Raw genomic sequence first — 24,470 nt, forward strand, 5'->3', positions numbered from 1 at the left:
AATGACACCCCACCCCCACCCCACCCCCATCACATTATTTGGTGGAGCCCCATCATACACTCGAATAACTCCACATTTTCTAGTAGCTCTCATCATGCTTGCAATCATGTGATGTATACCCTACCCCATTACATTTCTTGTGAAACCCCATCACACTTTCTAGTCGAACCCTATCACCTGTCTAACAACCCCACCACACAATATAACAACTCATTTTCTAGTAGCTCTCATCACACTTGCGATCATCATGTAAGCACACTACTCCATCACACTAGCTAACTCCACATTTTCTAGTGGTTGTCATCACACTAACTTGCGATCATGTGATGCAAAACCTACCTCATCACACTATCTAATAACTACATCACATTTTCTAATGGCTATCGTAGTACTCATGATCATGTGATCCATACCATACCCTATCATATTTTCTGGTGGAGCCCCGTCTCATAGTCTAACAACTCCACCACAATTTCAAATGGCTCACATCACACTTGCTTGCAATCATTGATGCATACCTACCCCATAACAGTCTAACAGGCCTCGTTACATTTTCTGGTGTAACCCCATCACATATCACATTATTTGGTATAACTCCATCGCGCAGTCTAACAACACATTTTTCTAGTGGCTCTCATCACACTTATGATCATATGATGCACAACCTACCACATCATGTTTTCTAGTGGCTCTCATCACACTTACTAGTGATCATGTGATGCACATCCTCACCCCATCACAATATTTGGTGAAACTCCGTTATAGTGTCTAACAACCCCATCATATTTTCTGGTGGCTCTTACACTAGTAATCATGTGATGCACACTATCCTATCACATTTTTTAGTAGAGCCCCATCACACCATCAAATAACTCCACGTTTCTAGTGGCCATCACACTTGCAATCATTCATACCTCATCACATTTTCTTGAAAAACTTTTCTTGTGAAACTCCATCGCATCATCTAACAACGTCATTACATTTTCTAGTATCTCATCTTGCTTGCTTGTGAGTGATATTTTGGGAAGCATATCGTGTGGTGTGCTACACACCACCAACCTCGAGATCATTTTAAGCATGAACCCGAAAATGAGGCAAATTCAAACCTGAAGTGGTCGACACCACCAAAAGTAGTGGGGATTGACTGCCTACCATTAATAAGTTTTTAGGGGCCACAAAATTTTTGGATCAAGTTGATATTTGTGTTTTCCTTTCGTCTAGGTCCATGTGACCTTATAAACAGGTTGAATGGCAAATAAACATCATGGTGGGCCATAGGAAGGTTTCAACAATGGTCATCATTGTCCCCACTGCTTTATGTGGTTTGCTTAAAGTTTGGATCTGCCTCATTTTTTGGTTCATGCCCTAAAATGATCTTGCAAAATGGATGGATGGTGCGGAAATAACACATACATCATGGTGACACCTACAGAACTTTGCCACATCTACACACCACCCAATCCACTTCCAAAATTTTGCCCAGTGGTACAATGGAAGAATGATTAATGGAAATAAGGTATGGATTATGCTTGAGTTGGAACTCGACTTGTTCATTCAACTAGGCCCACTGAATTTATCTGAGATGACGAATCCCATGAATGTGGGGCCCACTATACATGCATTGGCTGTCTAATTAGCATGATGGAACTCTTTAGTAGGGGTGTACACGAACCGACTCGCTTGACTCAACTCAAAAAAGCTCAATTCGACCCAATCTGAAGCTGAGTTTGAGTCGAGTCGAGCTGATTTTTTGAGCTCAAAAGTGAGTTCGAGCTGGCCTTAGATCAACTGAACTCGGATCAAACCCAGCTCGAATAGAACTCAGATCGAACCAGTTTGGTGACTCGGTTACTTAGATATTGATGTTGCTCACCAAATGTTTGATGAAATGACTCGGAGAAGTGTGGCTGGTGGTAAGGAAGGTATGTATACTCTTGATTTTTATATTGCTTAGAAGGTGTTTGATAAAATACCTGTAAAACCATTGCCGCTATCTCAAATACAGTGAGATTTTAAAGGTGCAGTGCAGGTGTTTGTGAAAATGCTGCAATGGAGAACTCGACTCAATTTTGGCTCGAACTAGGCTCGAATTGGCCCGAGTTGCAGACCGAACCGAGCCAAGCTGGCCACTCAGGCTCGAAGACCGAGCCAAGCTGAATTCAAGTTGAGGTCAGCTAGTGGCTGAGCCAAATCGAGCTGAGGCCAGCTCAACTCGATTTGACTCTGTACACCCCTACTCTTTAGTGTGATGAGAATGTGTAATAGGTTGTGCATCACATGATAGCATGTAAGTGTGATGAGAACTATCATTCAGAATAGTGATGCCCATGTGTGGTTTTCTTATGCAAGTAGTCAGGCTTATGATGCTCCATTTTTTTAGAGTGGCCTAGTTCTTAGAATCCTGATGAATGGCCTAGATCTTGCACGCATCCTACACCAGCACATGTAAACCTACTAATGCAAGCAGCATTTACTTTTCTCATCTAACTACGTGAGCTAGCTCAACTCAATTGAGTTGGGTCATTGAAAACACCTGTATGTGCTTACCAACCTCCTCACAAGAGAGGTGGGGATACGCTAATCGGGGGAATCATTTCGTAAAAGAATGGTTGGTGATATGCCCTAACAATCTTTTATCCGTTAAAAGAGATCCAATACAAGTAAAGACAATCATTGTCAGCTGTCAACATGACATTACTTACAAAAGTAATCAGATCTAAGGCCCATTTGCTAGGCCCCCTGAGCACAACGTTTTCTGCACTTGAGGAAACATACGAAGCAAACATCAACAATTCACACCTACGTACATGTGATCTAAACAGTTGTTGTGGTGGGCCATGCCATGGATGCGCCTTATGGAAAAGATAACACCCATCAGGCCATTGGCTTGTCGATTATCCACGTTTAAATGTGAAATGTTGCCTATATGACCATTGGTCCATCGATTCATGGCTACAAACAACTGGTGATAATTAAAAAATGTGCAATATAGATACATGTTCTTGAGATGATGACCATTGCCGAAGCTATTAGACATTTTGGTCCCTTGCATGTTATAGCATGGCCCACAATGCGGAACCATGTGTATCATCTTTGGCCCACCGTGCATACTGCAAAAAAGGATACCCGACAATGTAGTCACGTTTGCATCTCAATGCCCTAACAAAGGCCCAAGCTAGAACCCCCATCAATGCATGGTTAAAGAAACCCAAACCATCCGAAGTGGGACCCACATAGCAAAAAACAATGATCAAATAAAATGAAATAAAAAAATGGCCAAGAGTTGTACCCTGTATTCCTAATATTTCACGTGGTTGTTGCATCTCCTTGTGAAAATCACATCAGAGCTGATTTTGTTAATGAAGGATGATGATAGAAGGCAATAAAAGAACAAAAAGAAAGTCAAAAATTAAAATATACAACAAAAACCATATAAAAAATTTTGTCAAAATACTTCAAAATTATATTTTCTTTAATATTACCTATATAATATCCGCCAAAATGAGGAGCTTCAGGCTACCTTGCAAAAAGCCCCCTGCCTTCCCCTCAATCATCAAAGGTAGTCTTCTTTCCTGGAAAAATAAATAAATACAGAAAACTTCAAATTTAAAAATGAAACATGATACAACATACAACATTAACCCATCTCAGCAGCCATAGCAAAGGCGAAGATCAAGCTACTCCGCCCCATTATGAATGGCCCACATTGTGCAAGAACAATAAAATCACCCAATCTTGACCATCTAACAAATGGGGGCTTCTAACCATCAAAAAAGGACCACTCCCCATGTGGGCTACATGTGTATGAATAAATTACCCGCAATCTATATTCGAAGGACATGTGGCTGAGTTGATGAGTGCACTAGCCTGTTTTGGCAAGGCACGTTCATGTGGGTACCACTTGATGAATGACATGGATCATGCACCAATCTCAATACGCAATTCCGCTTGTCTATTTCATTTATTGGGTCCAATGTGAATTTGTCCTAGCCTGGATGCCACACATGTTTTTCATCCTGTCAGTGTAAGCATTAGCTGGACCCACTACTAACATGCTCCAATCCAAAAATCAAGCTGGACAAGTCACCAATTGGACCAGTAGCATACATAAATTGTTCTGTTCTTCTGTCCATTTTTTTTCTCATACACATGCACACCACCTGATTAGTGGACCATCCTGGTTTGGGTCAGGGCATGCTCATGATTGGTCCCACCATATGAATATCCAACATGCAACAACTGTAACCAGCAGTTTGTACAATAATGGGACACTAATAATAAGAGCTACATGTTTATGCACAGAAAATAACTGACTAAACACAGCCCAACACCATGTGTACAATAATGGGATACTAGAAGAACAAGAAGAAGAAGAAAGAGAGAAGAAAAATGATGTTTAATACTTCCATTATGTAGGAAGGAAGAATTCTAAGATGGGTTATCTAGACTTATTTTATTTGTTTATTTATTTTTTGAAGATTAGGGTGATGTTGACTTACCTTCACAGAATTGGGGACCAAACCGCTCAAAAACCTTCATTATTGACTTTCTTTGCTTGAATGCATCAACCATGCTGGGATTTCTTATGGTCGCCATCCGAGCCGCATCCAGAACTTATTAATGGGAAGAAATTGAAGAAGCTTCTCGGGTCCACCTCTTCAAGATGTATTTGGTTGGGATAGCTGTGAGGGTATGATTCGTTGCTTTTAATATGTGGCAACACAAAATACCCATGAATTCGAACTTTCTACAACTGCAAGCGATGGACTCATCCATTGAGTTGACGGTAACCACATAGAGACTTGGATTTTTTCTATCTAGTACTTGATATTTTATTATTTTCCCAAACTCATATAATTTTTTCACAGTTTGATCAAGACTATTGATATACTCTGCCTGAAATAATTTAAAAATAGTTGATGTGTATACACTAGCTGCATGCTCCAAGATCCTAACAGGAAGCAACACAATTGGTGAACTTTGTGTCATTTTGAAATTGGCTTCCAATTCCGCGTTCCGTCTATCATCTACCAATCGTTCAAAGTGTTCAAAAAATTTGATAATATTTTGCTCAGGATTCAAGTATCTCTTCAATTCCTTATTTAAGCTTTCGCTGCGTTGTGTGCTTTTCATATCTGCACAAAATGCATTCTTTCCATACACTATAGCCCACTTCTCTTTTTCATTGAATAATTGTTGCAACCATGTATTATCTGCAAGATTATATCTCTGGATCATTTTTTCCCATGCGTCAAGGAATTCGCCTTCCTCATCAAAATCAAATATACATTTGCTAAAATCGTTGCCAAAAGATTGAGAAGCACTAAATAGATGACTTAGGTATTTGCATGCATTCTGAAACATATGCCATACACAAATACGGTGAACAGTTCCTGACAACTCTGTCTTAATCGCATTCAACATCGCCTTATCCTGATCAGTGAGAATGGTTTGGGGCTTTTTTCCAGACATTGCATCGCAGAAAGTTTTAAACAACCATCTGAAAGAATCCATGGTTTCATCGTAGAGAAGTGCGGCACCAAAAATAATTGTTTGTCTATGATGATTAACACCGAGAAATGGTGCAAATGGTCTTCCATACTCATTTGTTTTATATGTCGTGTCGAAACAAATCACATCTCCAAAATGCTCATAATCTAAAATCATTTTTCCATCTGCCCAAAATATGTTGGTGATACGATCTTCAGCATCATATTGAATAGAGTAAAAGAATTTTGGATCTTCAATTTGCTTTCTTTTGAAAATTTCCAATAGACCTTTAACATCAAAATTTTCTATTGCTTTCAGCCTTTTTGTTCGTAAAGAATTTTTGCAATCTACCGTATTACGTTCAACATTCTGTCGACCGCCAGCTTGTTTGTTTACTGCTTGAGCTACCGTAGATTTTCGTTGTGATCTTAGCAAATGAGATTCTTCTGGAGATGCAAGAATATGATTATGATCAAGCTTAAAATCGGAAATGTGATATTTACCATTTTCTCCCAATCTAATGGTCATGTATGCCTTGCAACCTGTTCTTGTTTCATCACGGTGATGCTTCACATTGACATCGCGTTTATCAAATGAGCGTTTACCTTCTTTGGAACACACAAATTTCCTCATCTTCAATAAACCCGTTTTGCGATCATTACTCCTATTACTTATCCGAACACTGAAACCAACTTTCCTTCCAAAACTATTGTAGAAATTGTATGCATCTTTCTCTGTTTGAAACTCCGTACCAATTTCCGGATTCGGTATCTCGTCATCCTTGCCTAGATCATCATTTAATGCATTGGAGCTTGTTAATTCCTTTATTCCCACTTCTGAGTCGATGTTTACATGATGGCATGATTGAAGAGAAATCTCCAACTCACATGGCGTGCAAGATGTGATGAGATCTCTATTTTCCATTGACCTGTAATGTCAAGACAGAGTTTCAAAACAAACGCCCCATTTTAAAACAATCACCCAATTAAGAAATGAGGAAAACATGTCTAACATAAATGACCATCCGACTCATGAGACTGTCGCAGGCTAGATACAATTGCCACCCAAATTTGTAGAGATGAACTAGAATTGTATATTCATGAATTTGCTAGTGACCAAACAATTTATAGACGAATTCTATAAAAAAAAAACAAAAAACCAAAAAACCAAAAAAAAAAAATAATAATAAAAATAAAAAAAAAATAAAAAAAATCTAATCTTGTTTGATCAAGTCTCCAACATTCTATATTAAAAACAAAAAGAACAGAAAAAGAAAAAAAAAATGAAGAGGATCAGTGCTGGAGGAGAGGACCATGGCCGATGTTAGCAAAAGCAGAGCCATCTGAAATAGACTATAGGGAGAAATTTCCCAACAATGAGGCAGATCAAGAACTAAAGTGGGCCACACATGGTTAAAAAACATTGACAAGTCGCCCGTTTGTGATCCTTATGTTTGTGGCCCACCGAGGCTCGGAATTTCATCATCTTAGGCCAAAGTATACATTTCAATGGGCTTATTAAAATCATTCTATCAAATATCACATATGTACACTAATTTGGGATATTAAATTTGATTTAGTAATCAAATTCAGGTTCCTGTAAATATACTACATAATTTCAATGCATTCCAATTTTTGGACTCCAGTGCATTCCGGTTACAAACTGCTGAACACAACTGAGGATTTGGAATCACCTTGATTCCAGTTTAACTGTGATTTAGATTCCAATCAAAATACAATCTCCCAAACGAGCCCTAAACACCAAAACATAGCACAAAACCCTATATCACTTGCTAACAGATTGATCAGTCAAAATCATAGGATCTCTATCCAAAAGCATAAAAACACCGTTTAACATTAGAACAATGCAAACCATTAAAAAAAGCAAGAAACGAGATTCAGAGCTCTCCATCGAAAATCACTCCATAAAAACAAATGTGCGTAAGAAAAATTAGGGTTGAAATGGAAAAACACCTGTGTATTTAAGGATTCGAAGGAAGATCGTTGAAGAAGAGAGTGGATTGCAAGCAAAGAGCTAGGTAGGGTTTTTGTCCCAACTCCTCTTATCTCAGCCGTGAGACGAAGGAACGAAAGTGTAAGAGAGTGAAATCCGAAAAGGAGATTTTACGCCGATCACCGCTGCCGGAGATGATAGCTCATGCAACGAAGAGGAAAACTATGGGAAAATGAAAAGAGAGGTGTGGGGAGACAAGGGGGAAAAGTCGTCTCGAGGAAATTTCTTAAACCCACACTCGTGTAGAACGCAGCTCATGTTCATGTTCATGCGGCGCATGTATGGACGTGGAACATGCATGCTAGATCTGATCCATCCATCCGAGGGGTACCACTACATAGATTCCCTGGCCCAAGAATTAGGTTGGTCCACTAGCCAGGTAGGTCATAATAATGTATGTGTTTCATCCACGCTGTCCATCCATCTGGGCAGCTCATTTTATGTCATGAGACAAAAAATAAGGCAGATCCAAATCTCAGGTGGACCACACCGTAGGAAACAATATTGATTGAACGCCCACGGTTAAAAACGTCCTGGGGGTTACAAAAGTTTTAGATCAAGTTTATATTTGTGTATTACCTTCATCCAGTACTGTATGACCTAATTAACGGGCTGGATGGCAAATAAACATTGCAGTGGGCCTTAGGAAGTTTTTGACGGTGGGTGTTCAATTACCACTGTTTGCTATGGTGTGGTCCACCCGAAATTTGGATCTGCTTCAGTTTTAGGCCCGTGAACAAAAATGAGCTGAAAAATGGATGGATGGTGTAGATATGCAACACATACATCAAGGTGGGCCTCATGGTCCCGGCCCCACCCTATTGAATCTTAGCCCCTTGTTTTGACATTGTGGTCCACCTCCTGAGTGCACGAGTCTTTTATTTTGGGGTGAGAACATCTACAAGGTTGGACCCACCTGATGGACAGTCGGATATTCACTCGTCCGGTATATTGGCACATCTGGTGGTGTGTGGATGGTATGCCTTGTACAGGCGTGTGGGCTTGGCAGAGCTCATGGTTTAGTTACAACTCCTCTACTCTGCTTTTCATCCCATGCAATGGCTACCTGGAAGACAAGCAAATAGGCTGGGTGTTGGTTTTGGGGTTTGATTAACTATTTGAATTATAAAAATTAGATTATGGAAAGAGAAAACCTATCAGATTGTGTAAGTTGAGGTATGACATGGAATTATTTAGTTTAAAATTGAATTTATCCCCCTTCCACCACATTCTAAGTGCAAGACAAGTCTTGGACAATCGTCTTTCAGGATATAATGATTATGATCCTATTATCATGGTACACTCTTTGTACATAAGCTCGAACCACTTATAATCTTAACTTAAACCAACACTTAAATCACATATGAAAATAAAATTAGATTTAATATTAAAAAATTAGATGAGGAAAAGTGTTATGGAAAGATCAGAGACGTCTCAACTCCGCGGCCCGAGGCTATTCAGAGTTGACTTAAGGTGTAAGACCAAACTCGAAGTGATGAGTATAGGCGAGGGATGGACTTCCAATTCGATGATTGTTATGCCTTTGCTCTGAGGCCCCAGGCGGAATGATCTAGGGCTGAATCGGTCTGCTCGAGATTTAGAGTGGAATCCTCGAATGATCCGAAGCTGAAGCTGTCGGCTCGGAACGATCTGGGGCCGAGGTGATCAACTTAGGACTCAGATCGGAATCTACTAACGAGAGGAACCATGAGGTGTCTTATTACTGCACGATTGGCGACGGTTACTCAACCGCCCACGTCTGCACGACCATGGAACGACTGGGTGGCCGAATCACCCGCAGGATGTGACAAATGCCCTAAGATACGCCGAGTTATGCGGACATGCCCATCCTAGGGGAGAGGGTATAAATAACATCTTGTGAGGAGGAAACAGGTACACAATATCTTGCACTCATTCTACAACTCAACTTAGACCCAGATTCCTTTGACTTGACATAGGCATCGGATGGTCCCCTGTTTAAGCCAGGGTCTCCTTTGCTCACCATTGTTGCACAGGTTCAGAACTTAGAAGCGGCTCAGAGTTCACAAAACTGAGTGGAAGGTAGTCTATATTTTGTCAGCAATAAAAAGTATATTTTTAGACTTTGACTGAACACACTCGAAACTATAGAAGCACTACTTCAAAAAAGATAGTGATTGTTGGGTTTAAACCAACTGGTGCAGGACTCGACACAGTTTTTCCAAATAAAGATAGGATGCAACCCTTTGGACTTGCACGACTAGATACATCAGTGCATGCACGTCCATGCCACCAGCTGCCTAGCGGCGCAGACGTGCATGCATGGAGAAAAAAGCATAGGGAAAATTTTGAAACACCAAAACATTATTCGATTAACTTTAAAATAAAAGTGGAACAGGGCAGGCAAAATCAAGACTAATCACGGCTTCACATTTCGAGCAGGCATCAGCCAAAATATCTCCTTCAGTCTCAGACAAAGTATGGGAACGTAGTAGAACTAAGGTGTCCACAACTTCTCGTATCTTATTATCTAAGTTGTTGCAATACACCTTTCTAATTTCCCATGATGCAAAACTGTCTTCACCATCTTCTCATCTGATCTTTTCATTTTATTTTCTTTCAATTGAAAAAAAGAAAGAAAGAAAAAAAACACTTTTGTGTACGCAGAAAAAGAGATACTATCATGTTTTATCGCAGAGCTTCAGAGAAGCATGAGATGAAAACCCAAGGGATCCGTCTTTTTTGTTTTTAATAGACTCTGCCGGCGCTGTTTTCAACACAGCAACGGCTATCGCTGGTGAGGAAAATCATTTACTATTGTCACATTGTATTTGGGTCATCTCTCGGCCCTAAGAATGTAACGTGGTTTTGACTCGCTATCAGAAGCAGGTGGCTTTGAATGTTGAAAGTTGGAAATTCGTGGGGTTGAAGTTCAGATGTTAGCTCTTAACTGGTTTAGTCCGGGAGCCAAAGAAAATTTTCAAATAGCCCAGCTTGATTGGCCAACTACTGCTCTCAAAATTTGGGCCTAAGACCTTGTCAGATCCGACAATCACCCTACTCCGGTCAGATCTGAGCTTGATTTGCGAATGTAATCCGACCTACAAAAGAATTTTCTTTTTCTTTTTTCTTTTTCTTTTTGAAGTGTTACTATTATTTCTTCTCTAGTTGTATTTGTATCAGTTGGATGACATTATTCCTTGCATTATAATAAAATGGTCCTGATTCAACGAGGGGCCCGTTGAGGGTGGAAATTGGTGATCAACTGTCCGACACTGCATGTGTGGGAGATCCAGGCCATTCATCTGATAGGGTATAATGTGCTACACCATGGACCAAAACAGTCCAATTTCAACATACTTGTATGGTTCACCTGATTTGATTTTAGTGTGCTACCTTGACTTTTGGTATATTGGCACGTTCATGTGTACACTACCTGCTGATAGATCATTGAACAACACAAGCCATTCACCAAACAAGATAAATCTCAAGATCATGGGCATGCAAAATTCTTAATTTATAACACTGAACTCGGTTCCTCCATCAAACTCATTAGATGCCCCAAAAATTCTTATTTCTCCTCGGTACTAACTAAAGTAGGCACTTAAAAAGCTTCCTCCAGGATCAACGGATGTCGAATGCAGCGGGCCACTAGATGGATCATGGGTGCATGATGAATCACCCCATCGGCATCTCGAGCGTCTGTAGGATGTCCTTGAACTCGAATTCATGGGTCTCTTTGTTAAACCGCTCGACTAATTTGTACCTTGTATCATTCAGATAGAACGACTGGGCAGTCTCCAGAAGCCATTTCGCCTCCAAATCACTGAGCTTACTAGTGAACACGATGTCACCACGGATAAGCACCACATCCTTGCTTTCGGCATATTCCTTGTAATAAGTGACGGTGAAGTAGGGAGCCGCTTGAGTTCCTCTTGCCTTGTAATCCTCAAGCCCAGTGAAAAGAATGTGTGGCATCTGCACTGCAAAACACGCATGCGTGCATGTTCTAAGTTATATGAATGTTAAGAAGGCTACTTTGAACTTGCATTTAGCATGGCTAAACATCTCAATCAAAACACGAAGGGAAACTTTCCAGCTTGATTGCTTCAGTGTTCTCAGGCACCTCAGTTTTGATGAGACCTTGGGCATGTTTGGATACACTATTGACTTGAATTGCAATTATTATTTTAACAAATTTGAAATAACCAGCTTGTAATCACTCCCTTTAGCATTTACATAAAGGGACTGGGCTCCATTTGCATAGTTGCTCTCAAGTTGGAATGTTGGATTTGAATTTTGAAGGGAACTCCAACACAATTTCAGGTTGGCTTCCTCATTATGATTTTTATGAAACGGCATCGAGTTTTTCATTTACTCGGGACTAAACAGAACGTTCGCAATCTAATTCAAATGTCCATCCAGAAAAAGCCTCAACGAAAAGGTATGATTGGAAAAGTATAGCGCCTCAAAGGAGAAGCTAAGAAGGCGACAAGTACTTGAAACTGATAAGGTAATAACCCATATAGATGGCTTGTCGATGAGAATTTTGTGCAACTAGCTGTGTGTGGGGCCAGCTGTGGTTTGTGCATGGCATCCAACCTGTCTAGCAGGCTCTCCCCACCATGAAAATGGATGCCCCAAAAATCAGGCTGATCCAATCAAGTGGTCCCTATGTAGAAAACAATGGATAACCATCTAAAACACATAAATAAGTTTTTAGTCATATGAATAAGTTTTTAGATGTATATGAATTGGTCTTAATGTATATGAATGGAAGAAATGGAGATGTGTCTCGGGAGTTTTATGTGATCGTTGTGTACCACTCAAACTAAAGGGGAAATTTTATAGGATACCTATACGATCAGCCATGCTTTTACGGGACAGAATGTTGGGCAGTTAAAGGAACAACATGTTGATAGGATGTGTGTAGCTGAAATGAGGACGTTGAGATTGGATGAGTGGCAAGACAGGGAAGGATATAATTAGAAACAAATGCATTTGAGGGAACTTAGGAGTAGCACTAGTGTGTGATAAGATGTGGAAAAGTATACTTGGATTGCTTGGTTATGTGCAAGGGATACCAAGAACTGCACTGGTTGGAAGAAGTGAGTTGGTCCAAGTTGAAGGCTCTAAAAAGGAAAGGCCCAAAAGTATGTGGGTGGAGGTAGTAAGAAAAGACATGAAGACCTATAAGTTATGGCCCTTGATAGAGTGGAATGGCAGAACAAGATTTATGTAGCCGACCCCAATTAATTGGGATAAGGCTTAGACGATGACGATGACGATGAGATGTGAATATGTTTTATATGCACAGGAATAAGATTTGTAGGTTAAGCTTAATTTGCAACAGTTCTAGAGGATCTGGCCTCTACTTCAGATATGTATTAGATTTGGACAGGCTCAACAAACAAAATGGATGTAAATTCCAGAGTTTTCCTTTCACTCTTTCTTTTTTAACCAAAGGATCACTACAGCCACGACACACTACCTTTCCAGTTACTTAAAATGAATGGTATTTTTTAAACTTTTTTCCTTTCATAACACTGAACAATTCGCAATAGCTTATTGCAGTAGATACCGGCGGTGACGAAATCTGAAGGACATGCATTTCATACCATCTTATGGATAGAATGGTTAAACAAAGGGGAGTCATTTGATACTCTGGCAGCATATGACACTCGATATGCAGGCACTCAGAAATTGTACCCACAGCATACATTAACTCAAATTAAACCTACTAAATTTTGGAACCCGCTGTCATTAAGTCAGTCTTGAAATCAGATTGGTTGAACAATCCTAACCTCTGATTTGTGGACCTTGTTTTTTGAAATAAAACCCATAGATTTTATTTTATTTTATTTTTTCTTTTAACTGTACAATAAATGTCAGATAATGAAATCGTCTTACTTTTGGTTCACAGTACGTCTAAACTAGGACCCATAATTTGGACAGTTTAATTTGATTACTTGTATCACACGTATGTAGCATCTATGTAATTTTTTTTTGAAGGATGTATCTACGTAGTTATCTGGAAGAAAGATAACTGTTGAACAATCCTAACCTCTGATTTGTGGACCTTGTTTTTTGAAATAAGACCCATAGATTTTATTTTATTTTTTCTGTTAACCGTACAATAAATGTCCACCAATCCAATAGTCAGATAATGAAAACGTCTTACTTTTGGTTCATACTATGTTTAAACTAGGACCCATAATTTGGACAATTTAATTTGATTACTTGTATCACACACGTATGTAGCATCTACGTAATTATTTTTTTGAAGGATGTACCTACGTAGTTACTTGGAAGAAAGATAACTGTTGGATCGGAGACTTTTCTGTCTCAGTAGTTTTCACTGACATATCTTCCGGGTTTAAATGGACCTTTTCAGCAGTCTATGGCCCAAGTAAATATGCTGGAAGATCAGACTTCTGGGTGGAACTCCAATCGGTTGCAGCTCGAAGTGGAGAAATTGGATCCAAAGATGCATCGGCTTCGCCTTTTTCTTGATCCTAGTTAATGGCTCTCCAAAAGGATTCTTCAAGGCATCAAGGGGGCTCTGCCAAGGAGATCTGCTATCTCCTTATCTCTTCATGGTGGTAGCTGAAGCTTTCAGTCAGCTCTTGGCGAAAGGGCAAGAGGGCGATCTTATAAATGGATTCAAGGTGGCTCCTTCATCTGTTCAGGTATCACATCTCCATTTTGCAGACGATACTATCATTTTCTGTGATGCTAATGTGGCTGCGGCAGACAATCTTCGCAAAATTATGGCTTGTTTTGAAGCGGTGTCAAGGCTCAAGGTTAATATAAGCAAAAGTGAGATGTTGGGCATCCATGTTCAGAATGAAGATCCCCAAGGGCTGCTGTTGTGTTCGTTTGCAAGGTGAGTTCATTTCCATCCACTTACCTTGGCCTTCCTCTGTGTATTGGGAAGCCAGCGAAGCATCTTTGGGATAAAGTGATCGAGAGAGTGGATAGTATGCTCTCTAGGTGGAAGGGGCGTTCCCTTTCTTTGGGGGGCCGCTTAACTCTTATCGAAGCAGCTGTTTCCAACCTTCCTTTGTACTTCATGTCACTTTTTAATTGTCCTGAGTCTGTGATGGCCAAGTTGGATCAACTTCGACGGGACTTCCTTGGAAAGGGGCAGATGAGAAGTTCAAGTTACATCTTCTAAAGTGGGAAGATGTGTGTACGCCGCTAGCAGAAGGAGGGGCTGGAATCCGATCCCTATACACTATGAATCAGGCCTTGTTAGGAAAATGGTTATGGAGATTTGGAACCGAATAAGGGACTCTTTGGCGGAACATCATTGCGACTAAATATGGTCTTAAGGATGGGGGATGGGATACAAAGGATTCCTCCCTTTACAGATCTTCTCATATTTGGAGAACTATATTGGCGATTAGAAGGAAATTCTGGGGGCGGGTCTCTTACTCTCTAGGCAATGGTACAAGGATTAATTTTTGGAAAGATACATGGCTTGGTGATAGGCCTTCGGAGAGGGATTATCCCCAGTTGGCCAGCCTAGCGACCTCCTCTCACCTCAAAGTGAAGGACTGCTTCTCTCTGTCAGACCCGGTGGTTAACTGGATGCCCCCTTCTAGAAGACCCCTCAGGGAGACTGAAATGGAGGAATTTCAGCTACTGCTTCCTCATCTTCAGCTTGTGGCCCCTTCGGAGGATTCCGATTCTTTGGTGTGGTCTAGGCATCCTTATGGGAAGTTCACGGTCAGCTCTTTTTATTGTTTCCCATCAGCTTCTGACTCCTCCCCTCCTGGGGCCTTCGCTTTTCATTTTTGATGATTTGGGACTCCTACAAAGGTAGCAGCATTTTTATGGTTGGTTGGCAGGAACAAAGTGCTGACCATAGATTATCTCCAGAAGCGGGCCCTCCCGATCCCCAACATGTGCTGCCTCTGCGAATACGATGCTGAATCTGTGGACCATCTCTGATTCCAAAACTGCCAGGCGCAGCTTCTCCCAAAGATTTTAGGCCGATCAGCTTATTGGGGGGGCCTTACAAGATCCTGGCAAAGATCTTGGCAACAAGGTTGCGAAAGATAATCGGGAAGTTGATCTCAGAAAATCAGAGTGCTTTTATTGCCGGCAGACAGATTGTTGACGCAGCCCTTAGCGCCAACGAATGCTTGGATGCTAGCTCCAGATCTAGACAAAAGCACATTATATGCAAATTGGACATTGAAAAGGCCTACGATCATGTAGACTGGGGCTTCTTGCAATATTTGTTAGCCCGTATGGGGTTTGGAGACAAATGGAGAGCCTGGATGGGAGAATGTGTTAGCTCGCCCCACTTCTCCATTCTTCTGAATGGCTCCCCTAAGGGATTTTTTAGAAGTTCGAGAGGTTTGGGGCAGGGAGATCCTCTTTCCCCTTTCTTATTTCTTATTGTGGGGGAGGCCCTGTCTAGTATGCTCCTTAAAGGTCAAGAGGAAGGCATTTTCAGCGGGATTAAAATCAAAGGCATGCCAAGGCCGATTTCTCACATTCAGTATGCTGACAACACCCTTATATTCTCCGACGCCTCGATCGAAAGCGTGGAAAATCTTCGAACCACTATCCGCTGCTTCCAAGCGGTTTCTGGTTTGAAGGTCAATCTGGCGAAATAAAAAATTCTCGGGATCAATATGGAAAGAGTTGAGGTTGATCCTCTGGCCCAAGCTTTCGGGTGTGCTACTGCCCCCCTCCCGTCTTCCTTTGTTGGCCTTCCGTTAAGCATTGGAAAGCCACCCAAATCAGTGTGGGATAAAGTTCTTCTCAGATTTCAGACGTATTTGGCAAGATGAAAAAGTCGTTATCTCTCTTTAGGAGGTCGCCTCACCTTAATTAAAGCTGCCCTCTCAAATCTCCCAATATACTTTATGTCTCTTCTCAAATGCCCGGCATCGGTGATAGCGAGTATGGATAAAATGAGGCGGGACTTCCTTTGGCGCGGTAAGGAAGAAAGGAAGAAGTTTCATCTCCTAAAGTGGTCGGAAGTGTGTCTCCATTTGTCTAAAGGAGGAGCCGGCATCAAAGAGCTCAAAGCTATGAATAAAGCTCTTCTCGGGAAATGGATTTGGAGGCAAGGGGCGGATCAAGGGAACCTCTGGAATTCCATCATCACAGCTAAATACGGTACTACTTCTGGCGGGTGGTGGTCCCCGGATTCCTCTCTCTACAAGGCGTCTCACATTTGGAAAGACATTATGAAAATGAAAAAGGAGGTTCTCCCTGCTGTTGGCTTCATTCTTGGGAACGGCGTCAAGATTCGTTTTTGGGACGACATTTGGATAGGGGATCAGCCGCTAAAGACCCTTTTCCCTCATATGCACCTTCTAGCCTCTTCTAAAGATTCTTTTGTTGCTGATCATTACACAGTTATTGCTGGGAAAATCGTCTAGAACGTGCAATGCAGAAGGGGTCTCCAAGATTGGGAGATTCCAGAATTTACGAGCCTTCTGGAAAACCTATATGCTGTTGTCCCCTCCCCTTCGTCTGAGGACAGTATCTTTTGGCGACCTGAAAAATCCTCCTCCTTTTCTGTCCGATCCCTATATGATCAGTTGCATTCGCAGCAGCCCATCCCCAAGGCAAACATTTCTTTCCTCTGGAAATACCCAGCTTCCCCGAAAGTTCTCGCTTTCAGTTGGCTGGTCGGAAAAAAAAGAATCTTAACTGTCGATAACCTGAGAAGGAAAGGGATGATTCTGCCTAATATATGCCTTTGCTGTATGCAGGCTGAAGAGTCAATTGATCACCTGCTCCTGCACTGTTCTTTTATTCAGTCCATTTGGGCTGATTTCCTGATGCGGTTCATCTTAAACTGGTGTTTTCCGAGCGAGGTTAACCAGCTCCTTCAGGCGTGGCATGGAGTGAAATTGGGAAAAGCGAAGACTTTAATTTGAAGAATGGCCATTCTCACCGTCTGGTGGTCTGTTTGGGGAGAGCGAAACAATAGATGCTTCAGGAATTCTTTTAATCAGGCTGGGATGGTTGCGTCAAAGGCTAAACGGTTCATGATTGAGTGGGCTTCAAATGTTAAGGATCTTTTTGGTTGCGATTTCTTCTTTTTAGGAGTGTAGTTTGCTGCCTGCCATCTCAGCAGGCTGTTTTTCTTTTCTGTTTTCCTTTCTTTTTCCTCTTAATGAATTCATCTTTCAAAAAAAAAAATAAATAAATAAAAAATCTGTGGACCATCTCTTTATTAGCTGCCCTGTTACAGCAAAAGTTTGGGCCTTCTTTTTATCCATTTTTGGTATGTCTTGGGTCATGCCTAAGTCAGCCTCGGATCTTCTATAGGCATGGGCCGGGTAAAGGGCTTGCAAATCAAGGAGAATTGTTTGGAATCTGATACTTCCGGTCATCTGGTGGTCCATTTGGGTGGAACAAAATAGGAGATACTTCCATGATTCTACGGGGTCTATGGTTTTCATAATACTGAATATCAAAAGTCTAATTTTGGAATGGGCGGCGGCTTTGAACACTGATTTAGATCTGGTTAAGCTCATTCTAGGGATGTACGTTGTTTTTTTCTTCTTTCCATTTTGTATTCTTTTCCCGTTTACTTTGCAGCGGGCCTTCAATAAAATTCTCCATTGCCCGTTTAAAAAAAAAAAGGATGTATCTACGTATTTTTTTAGTGCCTGCATCACACTGCTAGAGTATCGAAGTCTTTCACTAAAAGAAGGGGGAAAACAGAACAAACTTTATGCCACAAACAGACCAAAATTGCATTATGGAACTCACTCCTCAGCACTCATTATAGCAAGCAAACCGAAGGCAAAGAAGGTAATCAGAGATGGAACCTTGGATGAACATGGTCGTATAACCACTCCCTCTCCACAAAGGAATGACGAAATGTCGGCTACAAAAATGTGGAACCAGTAAGATTCATAAAACAGTCATATAGACACATTCAATGAAAAGTGCCGTACACGGTAAAAATGGCGTACCAAGGAATTGCTCTTTGTTCCAGTAGATGATACAACTTTGCATTCATGGATGCACCTATGTGACCTCTTCCCAAATGATACTGTAATGAGAGAAAAATGAGATCAATCGAAGTCTTACACTCTAAGATCATAACTAAGACAAATTTAAAACATACAATTCAGTTATTCAGTTAGGTGTACCAGCAAAAAGGTCCCCAGAAGAAACCAAAAATGCCCAAGGTTTCTTGTAGCCATGGAATTCTTGGAATTTTATTCATTTCAACTAGTACTGGCAAAGGGCACTTTTCTTAAGAAATTATACATCATTGTTCCAAAAACACAGGTAAGCAACATTGATCTTACTCTTACATCATCTGACTCAATTCTACAGCCAACCAAATTGCAAGCCATCCCAATTCCAATTTCAAGATTTGTCAAAAGTAATTCATGTGGTTCAATTTTGTCGAATTAAGAGTAGAAGAGAGGCACATCTGATGACAATTTCAAATTTCTAAACGAATATCAGTCCTTCCCGCTCTCTAATAAAAGGAAAATTATATATCCATTTTTACTTGCATCCCACTGAAGCAATCTCTCTAAAATGGGATTTGATCACATGCATTCGCACGTACGGTAATGACCATGTGCTAGAACTGTGTGGGCCCCACCATGATGTGGGGTTGCCATCTAACCTCTCCCTTGGATGTGCCCCCAATTTTACACCTAGATACCACAATCCAGCCCGACCCATAACTCAGGTGGGGCCACACGAAAGGGAACAATGGGGGACATTGGGGAGGGGGGACACCCAATATAGAAACTTTCAGATGGAATGTGGGGTCCACCATGTTGTGCATATCATCCAACCCATTCATCCAGTGCGCCCCACCAAGATGAAGTAACACGCCGAAGCTCAAGCAATTCCAGAATTTAGGTGGGCCATGCATGGCTATATATTGCTCCATGTGGTGTCTCACCTGCGTTTTCAGTAGGGATGATTCTGGGAATGTACAGTGCCATGAGGTGGCTCACCAGATTCTTCGTTCGGATTCCACAAACACATCATGGGTGGGCCCATGAAATGTACTCATTTAAATTATACCCAAACAAGCTCACATTTCCGTCGAATTCGAATTCCACAACAACCCACTAACAGAAGCAGAAAACACAAACCCATTTCCGGAAACCACACGGAGAATTAGATTTCATCGTTTTCAAAGGAATATTGAGTTTTGGAGCTTACATCATCCCAGGCAGAAATGAGATCATCTGGCGAGCAGCTGTTAGCCCTCTCAACGTCGATCATCGACTCCAAGGATTTGGGTTGCAGAGGAGTGAAACCGGTGGCGAATCTCGACCCTCTGCTGAAACCAACCGAAATCCATTTCAGGAAATCGTTGGGGAGTACTTGCCTCTTTTGCAGAAGGTGACGGTGGAGGAGACGGTTTTGCAGAGAGAGGCTGCTGAAAGAGAGCCTTTTGGTCGAAGGAGGAGAAGAAGCAAAAGGTGAACGGAGAAAGCCCTGGGTCAGAGAGCGAGCAGACCGTAGGATTTTAGTCGATATACGCTGTTGCAGCATGGTCTCGAGCTAAAGGCCGACTGGATTTGGATCTGCCCTTTGCAGGGCAGTAAATGGGTTTTTAGGCCCGGCAAGTTAGGTTCGCCGGAGAAAATTATCACTGGAAACGCCACCTTTTAGCCAGCTTCTTTTGTCAACAGTCCAAAACTTACTTTCGTAACTTAGACCTTCACGTACGGATAGAGTATTTGAGGACGAAAATACCCCTGAACGGCAGTGAAAAGCAAAAGCGGAAGCGGGTGGGCTGATGTGCCTCACACCAGCTATACAGCTCCTGTATGTACGTGTCGAGCACTGACGCTCCTCGAGCTCCGAGTTGTGCGAACGGTTCAAAGGAGATCAAAGTTTTATGGCCCGAAAGTGATGTATGTATTATATCTACACCGTTCATCTATTTTCAGAGATCATTTTAGAGCATTATACAAAAAATAAATCATATCCAAAGATCATCTGGACCACACCATAAATAGCAGCGGAGATAATGACTTTCACCGTTAAAAAATTTTTAGGGCCCACCATAATGTTTATTTTCCATCCAATATGTTCATAAGGTCAAAAATACCTGAATGAAGAGGATAAACAAATTTAGTAATGATCCAAAACTTCTGTGACCCCAGGGTTTCAATGGTAGACGTTCACTCCCCCCACTGCTTTTTGCAGAGTGGTCCACTTTATAATCGGATCTGTCTTATTTTCTGTCTCAAGCCTTAAGACGTGCTCGCCAAATGTATGGACGGTTTGGATATAACAGATACCTCGTGATCAGACTCACAGAACTTGTTGAGGTCAATACAGCAGCTAGATAGCTGACGTGAGGTGCACCAGCCAATCCGCTTCCGTGAAAAGCGGACGTGAAGCTCCGGCGCTGGGAACCAAGGTGGGGCCCACTTTGATGTTTGTGAGAAATCCTACCCGTCCATCCTTTTTTGAGTTTATTTTAAGACATAATGCCAAAAATAACCGTTTCCAAAGCTCAAATGGGCCGAAAACGTGATAATTGAATGTCCACAGTTGAAATATTCGTGGGCCACAGAAGTTTTGAATCATGTAATATTTGTGATTTCCGTCCATCCCAGTAGTAATGAAGTTATTAACGGTATGGATGGTATGTAAACATCACTGTCGAACTCAGGTAAGTTCCAACGGTAGGAATTTCCCTAACCATATTTTCCTTTAGCATGGCCCACTTGAGCTTCAGATACAGTTCATTTTTGGCATCATGTCCTGAAATGAACTCACGAAACTGATGAAAGGGGAGGATTTCTCACAAACATCACAGTGGGCCCCATCTGGATTCCCAGCGCAGAAACTTCCCAAGGAAATCCGCGTGGGGTATTTATATTTTCGTCCTCAAATGCTCTCAGGCCAGGAGAAAAATAAATGGTCCGATCCTGAGCACCATCTTCTTCGCGATCCCGCCCAAATAGATAGACTGGGCCAAGACTGGGTTAGGGCCAGGCGTATAGGTTGGGTTTGAAAAAAATCCCGATCGATCGAGCATTGTATGCTTCCTTTCTTTTTGACTGTCCATTTTAAGGGCCAGCCAGGACAGTTAAGATCGTCTTATCAGCGTGAGTTTTGGATTGTGCCCCATCTAGAACGGGTCCCACATTTTGACCGGTCCAGATTGGATTAAATTGTCGTACCTCTGCAGTGGATGAGTTGCAGGTAACCTCAGCCCAGGAATATCTACAGTGCGCTTGCTTTTTCAAGTTTGTAACAGTGGGGTCCATCCGCAACAGTCCGGCCCATGGTTCAGTGATCCAAACATTTATGAGCCTGAACACTGATGCACTTGCACTATAGCACCACAAATTGGAAGATCATAGCCATCTAATCTTTGACATTTTATCAACTGAATGTGGACCATTTTGCATTTTCTTCTAACTGTCTATTTGGCGGCTATCAATTCATGGCTACTACTTTCATTTCCCATGCATGGCCCACGAACTTCAACACCTGTTACGTCAATAGTTGGGTCAACCTCTTAATCACTTGATCTCACCTCTTTATGACATGGGATTGTTTGGCTGCGCAATTTAATTGAATTCCAATATAATTCCATGTAATATAGTGAAGTGGCACCAGTAGAGTTAACAATTCCATTCACTATGGACTTGTTGGTTGGAAATGGCAAGTCATAATTACCATTCTCGGTATGGGTAAGCCTTCAAATTGCAATTGCAATCTCGAGTGGGGCATGAGGATGCAACTGCAATCGCAGGGCCCCACTTTATCGATGGTCAGACATAGCCTGATGATTTGGTGATCCTATGAAACACGCATGTGGCAATAAATGGATGGTTGAAAAGAAACAAAAATAAAAATAAAATAAAACAATTGGTCCGTTGCCATTGACATGGCCTTGTTCCAGATATTTGGTGTCAACTGAAAAATTTCCTGGGTCCACCCAATCAAGTACTGGTCCAACGACATGCAAAATCAAATAGTTAAAATCAAGTGAAAATGGGGCTCACAATTTGGATGGTCCAGATTGGCATCCATGCAATGTACGGTAAGAGTTCAAGTGTCTGATCCGTGCATACTCTACCTGACCATGGTATGACAGTACTCTAGCAGAATGATCGTACCCAAGCATATCCATGCATGATATGCATAGGTCTACTTTCCATGTGGAAGACAGGTAGCTAAATCCAAACTGTCCAAATAGTGGGTCCCATTGATGTCGGGGAATAGCATAACAGTTGTGTTTCTGCAATTATCATATACACCCCTTCCAATAAACCAAGGCTTGTTTAATTTCTACTGATTACCATTTTCCATTTTAGCCATTCATTTAATAGCAGCAGACCAGACGCTTAGGACCATCTGATCATTGTGGTCTTTGGGTTATGCCCGAGCCAGAGTCCTGAAATGGGGCCCAACTTCATCCTTACATGACTCAAACCCTTCACCAAGTGCTTGATATCAATGCCATGTCTGCCTCGTCCACAGGAACATCTCTTATATACGGATAAAAATGTCACAAAATACAAAGTTGTCCGGCAAAATGCTAACACATTACCACCACCGAAATAACAACGCAATCAGTTGTGTGCCGATGACTCCCCAAAAAGCTACCATGGGGCCAAGGATCTGCAAGAAATCATATCCACAAAAAAAAGATCAAATAAAAATAGGTGTACAAATGATGGAACTGTTGGGAGATTTCCCAGTGCTACAGGAACTTAATTTATGCAGGTAAATGAACCTGAGATCTCTTTGCTTTTCAGAGGCATTGGGCAGATTTTGGTATAAAACAGTCACCAAACTCATCAGTATACATGTTCATTTAATGTGGACAGGGCAATTTTTGACACCGTCAATTGCTTTATCACTCTACCTGATGATTTGACCCACCTGATCACCAACACATTGGGCACCCCTGATGGTTTTCTCAGATGTCCCAGACATGTGGCTGTGCGTTGCTTTCGCAAAGCTCTGTAAATACAAGAAAAAATAAATAAATTTGCATGGTTATCTGCATTCTTACAAAGTGATCTGGATGAAACTACTTGGATCCTATGAAATTGTCGAGAGAATTGTAGCTGCAGTAAACAACGCTTCTTTCTCAAAAGGCATGACCTCCAACTGCCTGCAACGGTGATGAAGTTTCAAACCAAGATCAATGAAACTATCTGGAGAATTTGTTGAAATAAAATATATATACAATACATGGGAATATAGATAGGTAGAGATGTTTACAAGCTTTGATTTTCCTATGATATCATTCTAATTTAGTTAGGGAATGTTTGGGTAGGGGATCCTGCAAGTTTGGGATCTGATCCATCCAAATCAAATTCCTTCACACAGCAAACTTTTCCCCACTTAATCGCAATCATGTGAAGTTTTTAGGGCTTGTTTTCATGTATTCCTCAAAAGGGGGCTCCAGAAAATGGGGTCTCAAGCCTGCTTTTTCAGTTGACTCCACGTTTTAGCACCTGTTTTGTCAAGTGGGAGGTGAACAGGGGTTTGAAAAGTGCATCCAAATGCAGAACATCAAATGCCATTTGGATCAAAACAGCATTTAGGCCTTGAACGCCCTTTAGGAGTGTGCATCCAAACTGACCCTTAAAATAAGTAAAATGTTAGAAATTTGTGATTGAGAAGGGGAAATGCCCCTGTGAATCTATGGATCTGGCATGGAGGGCATGGGCCCTCCAAAGTCAGGGTTGAGGCATACTTTGTAGTTTATGAATATGCTTCTCAAACTGTAGATTATTTATTTATTTAGATTTTATTAGAGAAACAGGGCAAAATGGCCAAAACTACAGGACAACTCAATATTTTTTTTAAACGTTGCATTTCAATATATAAGCTGGCCACAGTCATAATCACAAATATACAGGAAAACAAAAACCAAGAGACACAGGAACCAACTGCAACGCAGCCCACGACTTGGGCAAATGCATAACCGCCTTTGACGCATTAAGCCAGTCAACCACTAGTGCCTTTGCTTTACCGAAAACTCTCTG

The 24,470-nt window shown here is 41.4% G+C and overlaps 3 protein-coding genes across 15 annotated transcripts in view; all 3 read right to left on the bottom strand.

Moving 5' to 3' along the window:
* Positions 1 to 2,616: 2,616 nt before the first annotated feature.
* Positions 2,617 to 7,758, bottom strand: LOC131241092 (protein FAR1-RELATED SEQUENCE 5-like). Of its 5 annotated transcripts, none has more exons than XR_009168952.1 (5): positions 7,464 to 7,757; positions 5,994 to 6,418; positions 4,500 to 4,682; positions 3,290 to 3,572; positions 2,617 to 3,110 (listed from the first exon to the last, which is right to left on the bottom strand). XR_009168952.1 is itself a non-coding variant. In XM_058239732.1 (5 exons), the coding sequence occupies exon 2, from the start codon at positions 6,412 to 6,414 to the stop codon at positions 4,618 to 4,620; it is 1,797 nt and encodes a 598-aa protein (XP_058095715.1). In that variant the 5' UTR covers positions 6,415 to 6,418; positions 7,464 to 7,758; the 3' UTR covers positions 2,617 to 3,110; positions 3,290 to 3,326; positions 3,483 to 3,572; positions 4,500 to 4,617. The 5 variants fall into 5 exon arrangements, 4 of the variants coding, with proteins under 4 accessions (XP_058095715.1, XP_058095714.1, XP_058095716.1 ...); XM_058239732.1 differs by having other exon boundaries at positions 3,290 to 3,326; positions 3,483 to 3,572; positions 4,500 to 6,418; positions 7,464 to 7,758; XM_058239731.1 differs by having other exon boundaries at positions 3,290 to 3,347; positions 3,483 to 3,572; positions 4,500 to 6,418; positions 7,464 to 7,758.
* A 3,222-nt stretch (positions 7,759 to 10,980) lies between these two features.
* On the bottom strand, positions 10,981 to 20,131 carry LOC131241094 (uncharacterized). The gene is made up of 4 exons (XM_058239735.1): positions 19,660 to 20,131; positions 18,438 to 18,517; positions 18,291 to 18,349; positions 10,981 to 11,465 (listed from the first exon to the last, which is right to left on the bottom strand). The coding sequence occupies exons 1-4, from the start codon at positions 19,993 to 19,995 to the stop codon at positions 11,161 to 11,163; spliced, it is 780 nt and encodes a 259-aa protein (XP_058095718.1). The 5' UTR covers positions 19,996 to 20,131; the 3' UTR covers positions 10,981 to 11,160.
* Positions 20,132 to 22,736: 2,605 nt separating this feature from the next.
* Positions 22,737 to 24,470, bottom strand: part of LOC131241095 (negative regulator of systemic acquired resistance SNI1-like) — a 31,348-nt gene continuing 29,614 nt past the window's right edge. For 8 of the 9 annotated variants that reach the window (XM_058239740.1, XM_058239739.1, XM_058239742.1 and 5 more), the window contains 2 exons: positions 23,489 to 23,590; positions 22,737 to 23,091 (listed from right to left, as the gene is read on the bottom strand). In XM_058239740.1, coding sequence (XP_058095723.1) covers positions 23,009 to 23,091; positions 23,489 to 23,590 — 185 coding nt within the window. In that variant the 3' untranslated portion in view covers positions 22,737 to 23,008. The remainder of the gene's footprint in view (positions 23,092 to 23,488; positions 23,591 to 24,470) is intronic. The other variant, XR_009168953.1, reaches the window with a different exon arrangement.

This window comes from Magnolia sinica, chromosome 3 (genome assembly GCF_029962835.1).
Source record: "Magnolia sinica isolate HGM2019 chromosome 3, MsV1, whole genome shotgun sequence".
Classification (NCBI taxonomy): domain Eukaryota; kingdom Viridiplantae; phylum Streptophyta; class Magnoliopsida; order Magnoliales; family Magnoliaceae; genus Magnolia; species Magnolia sinica.

Coding starts and splice junctions, on each gene's coding strand:
- LOC131241092 (XM_058239733.1), bottom strand. CDS start 6,414: ATGGAAAATAGAGATCTCATCACATCTTGCACGCCATGTGAGTTGGAG.
- LOC131241094 (XM_058239735.1), bottom strand. CDS start 19,995: ATGCTGCAACAGCGTATATCGACTAAAATCCTACGGTCTGCTCGCTCT. Junction 18,518..19,659: donor TCATTTCTGCCTGGGATGAT/GTAAGCTCCAAA, acceptor CTCTCATTACAG/TATCATTTGGGAAGAGGTCA. Junction 18,350..18,437: donor GAACAAAGAGCAATTCCTTG/GTACGCCATTTT, acceptor ACATTTTTGTAG/CCGACATTTCGTCATTCCTT.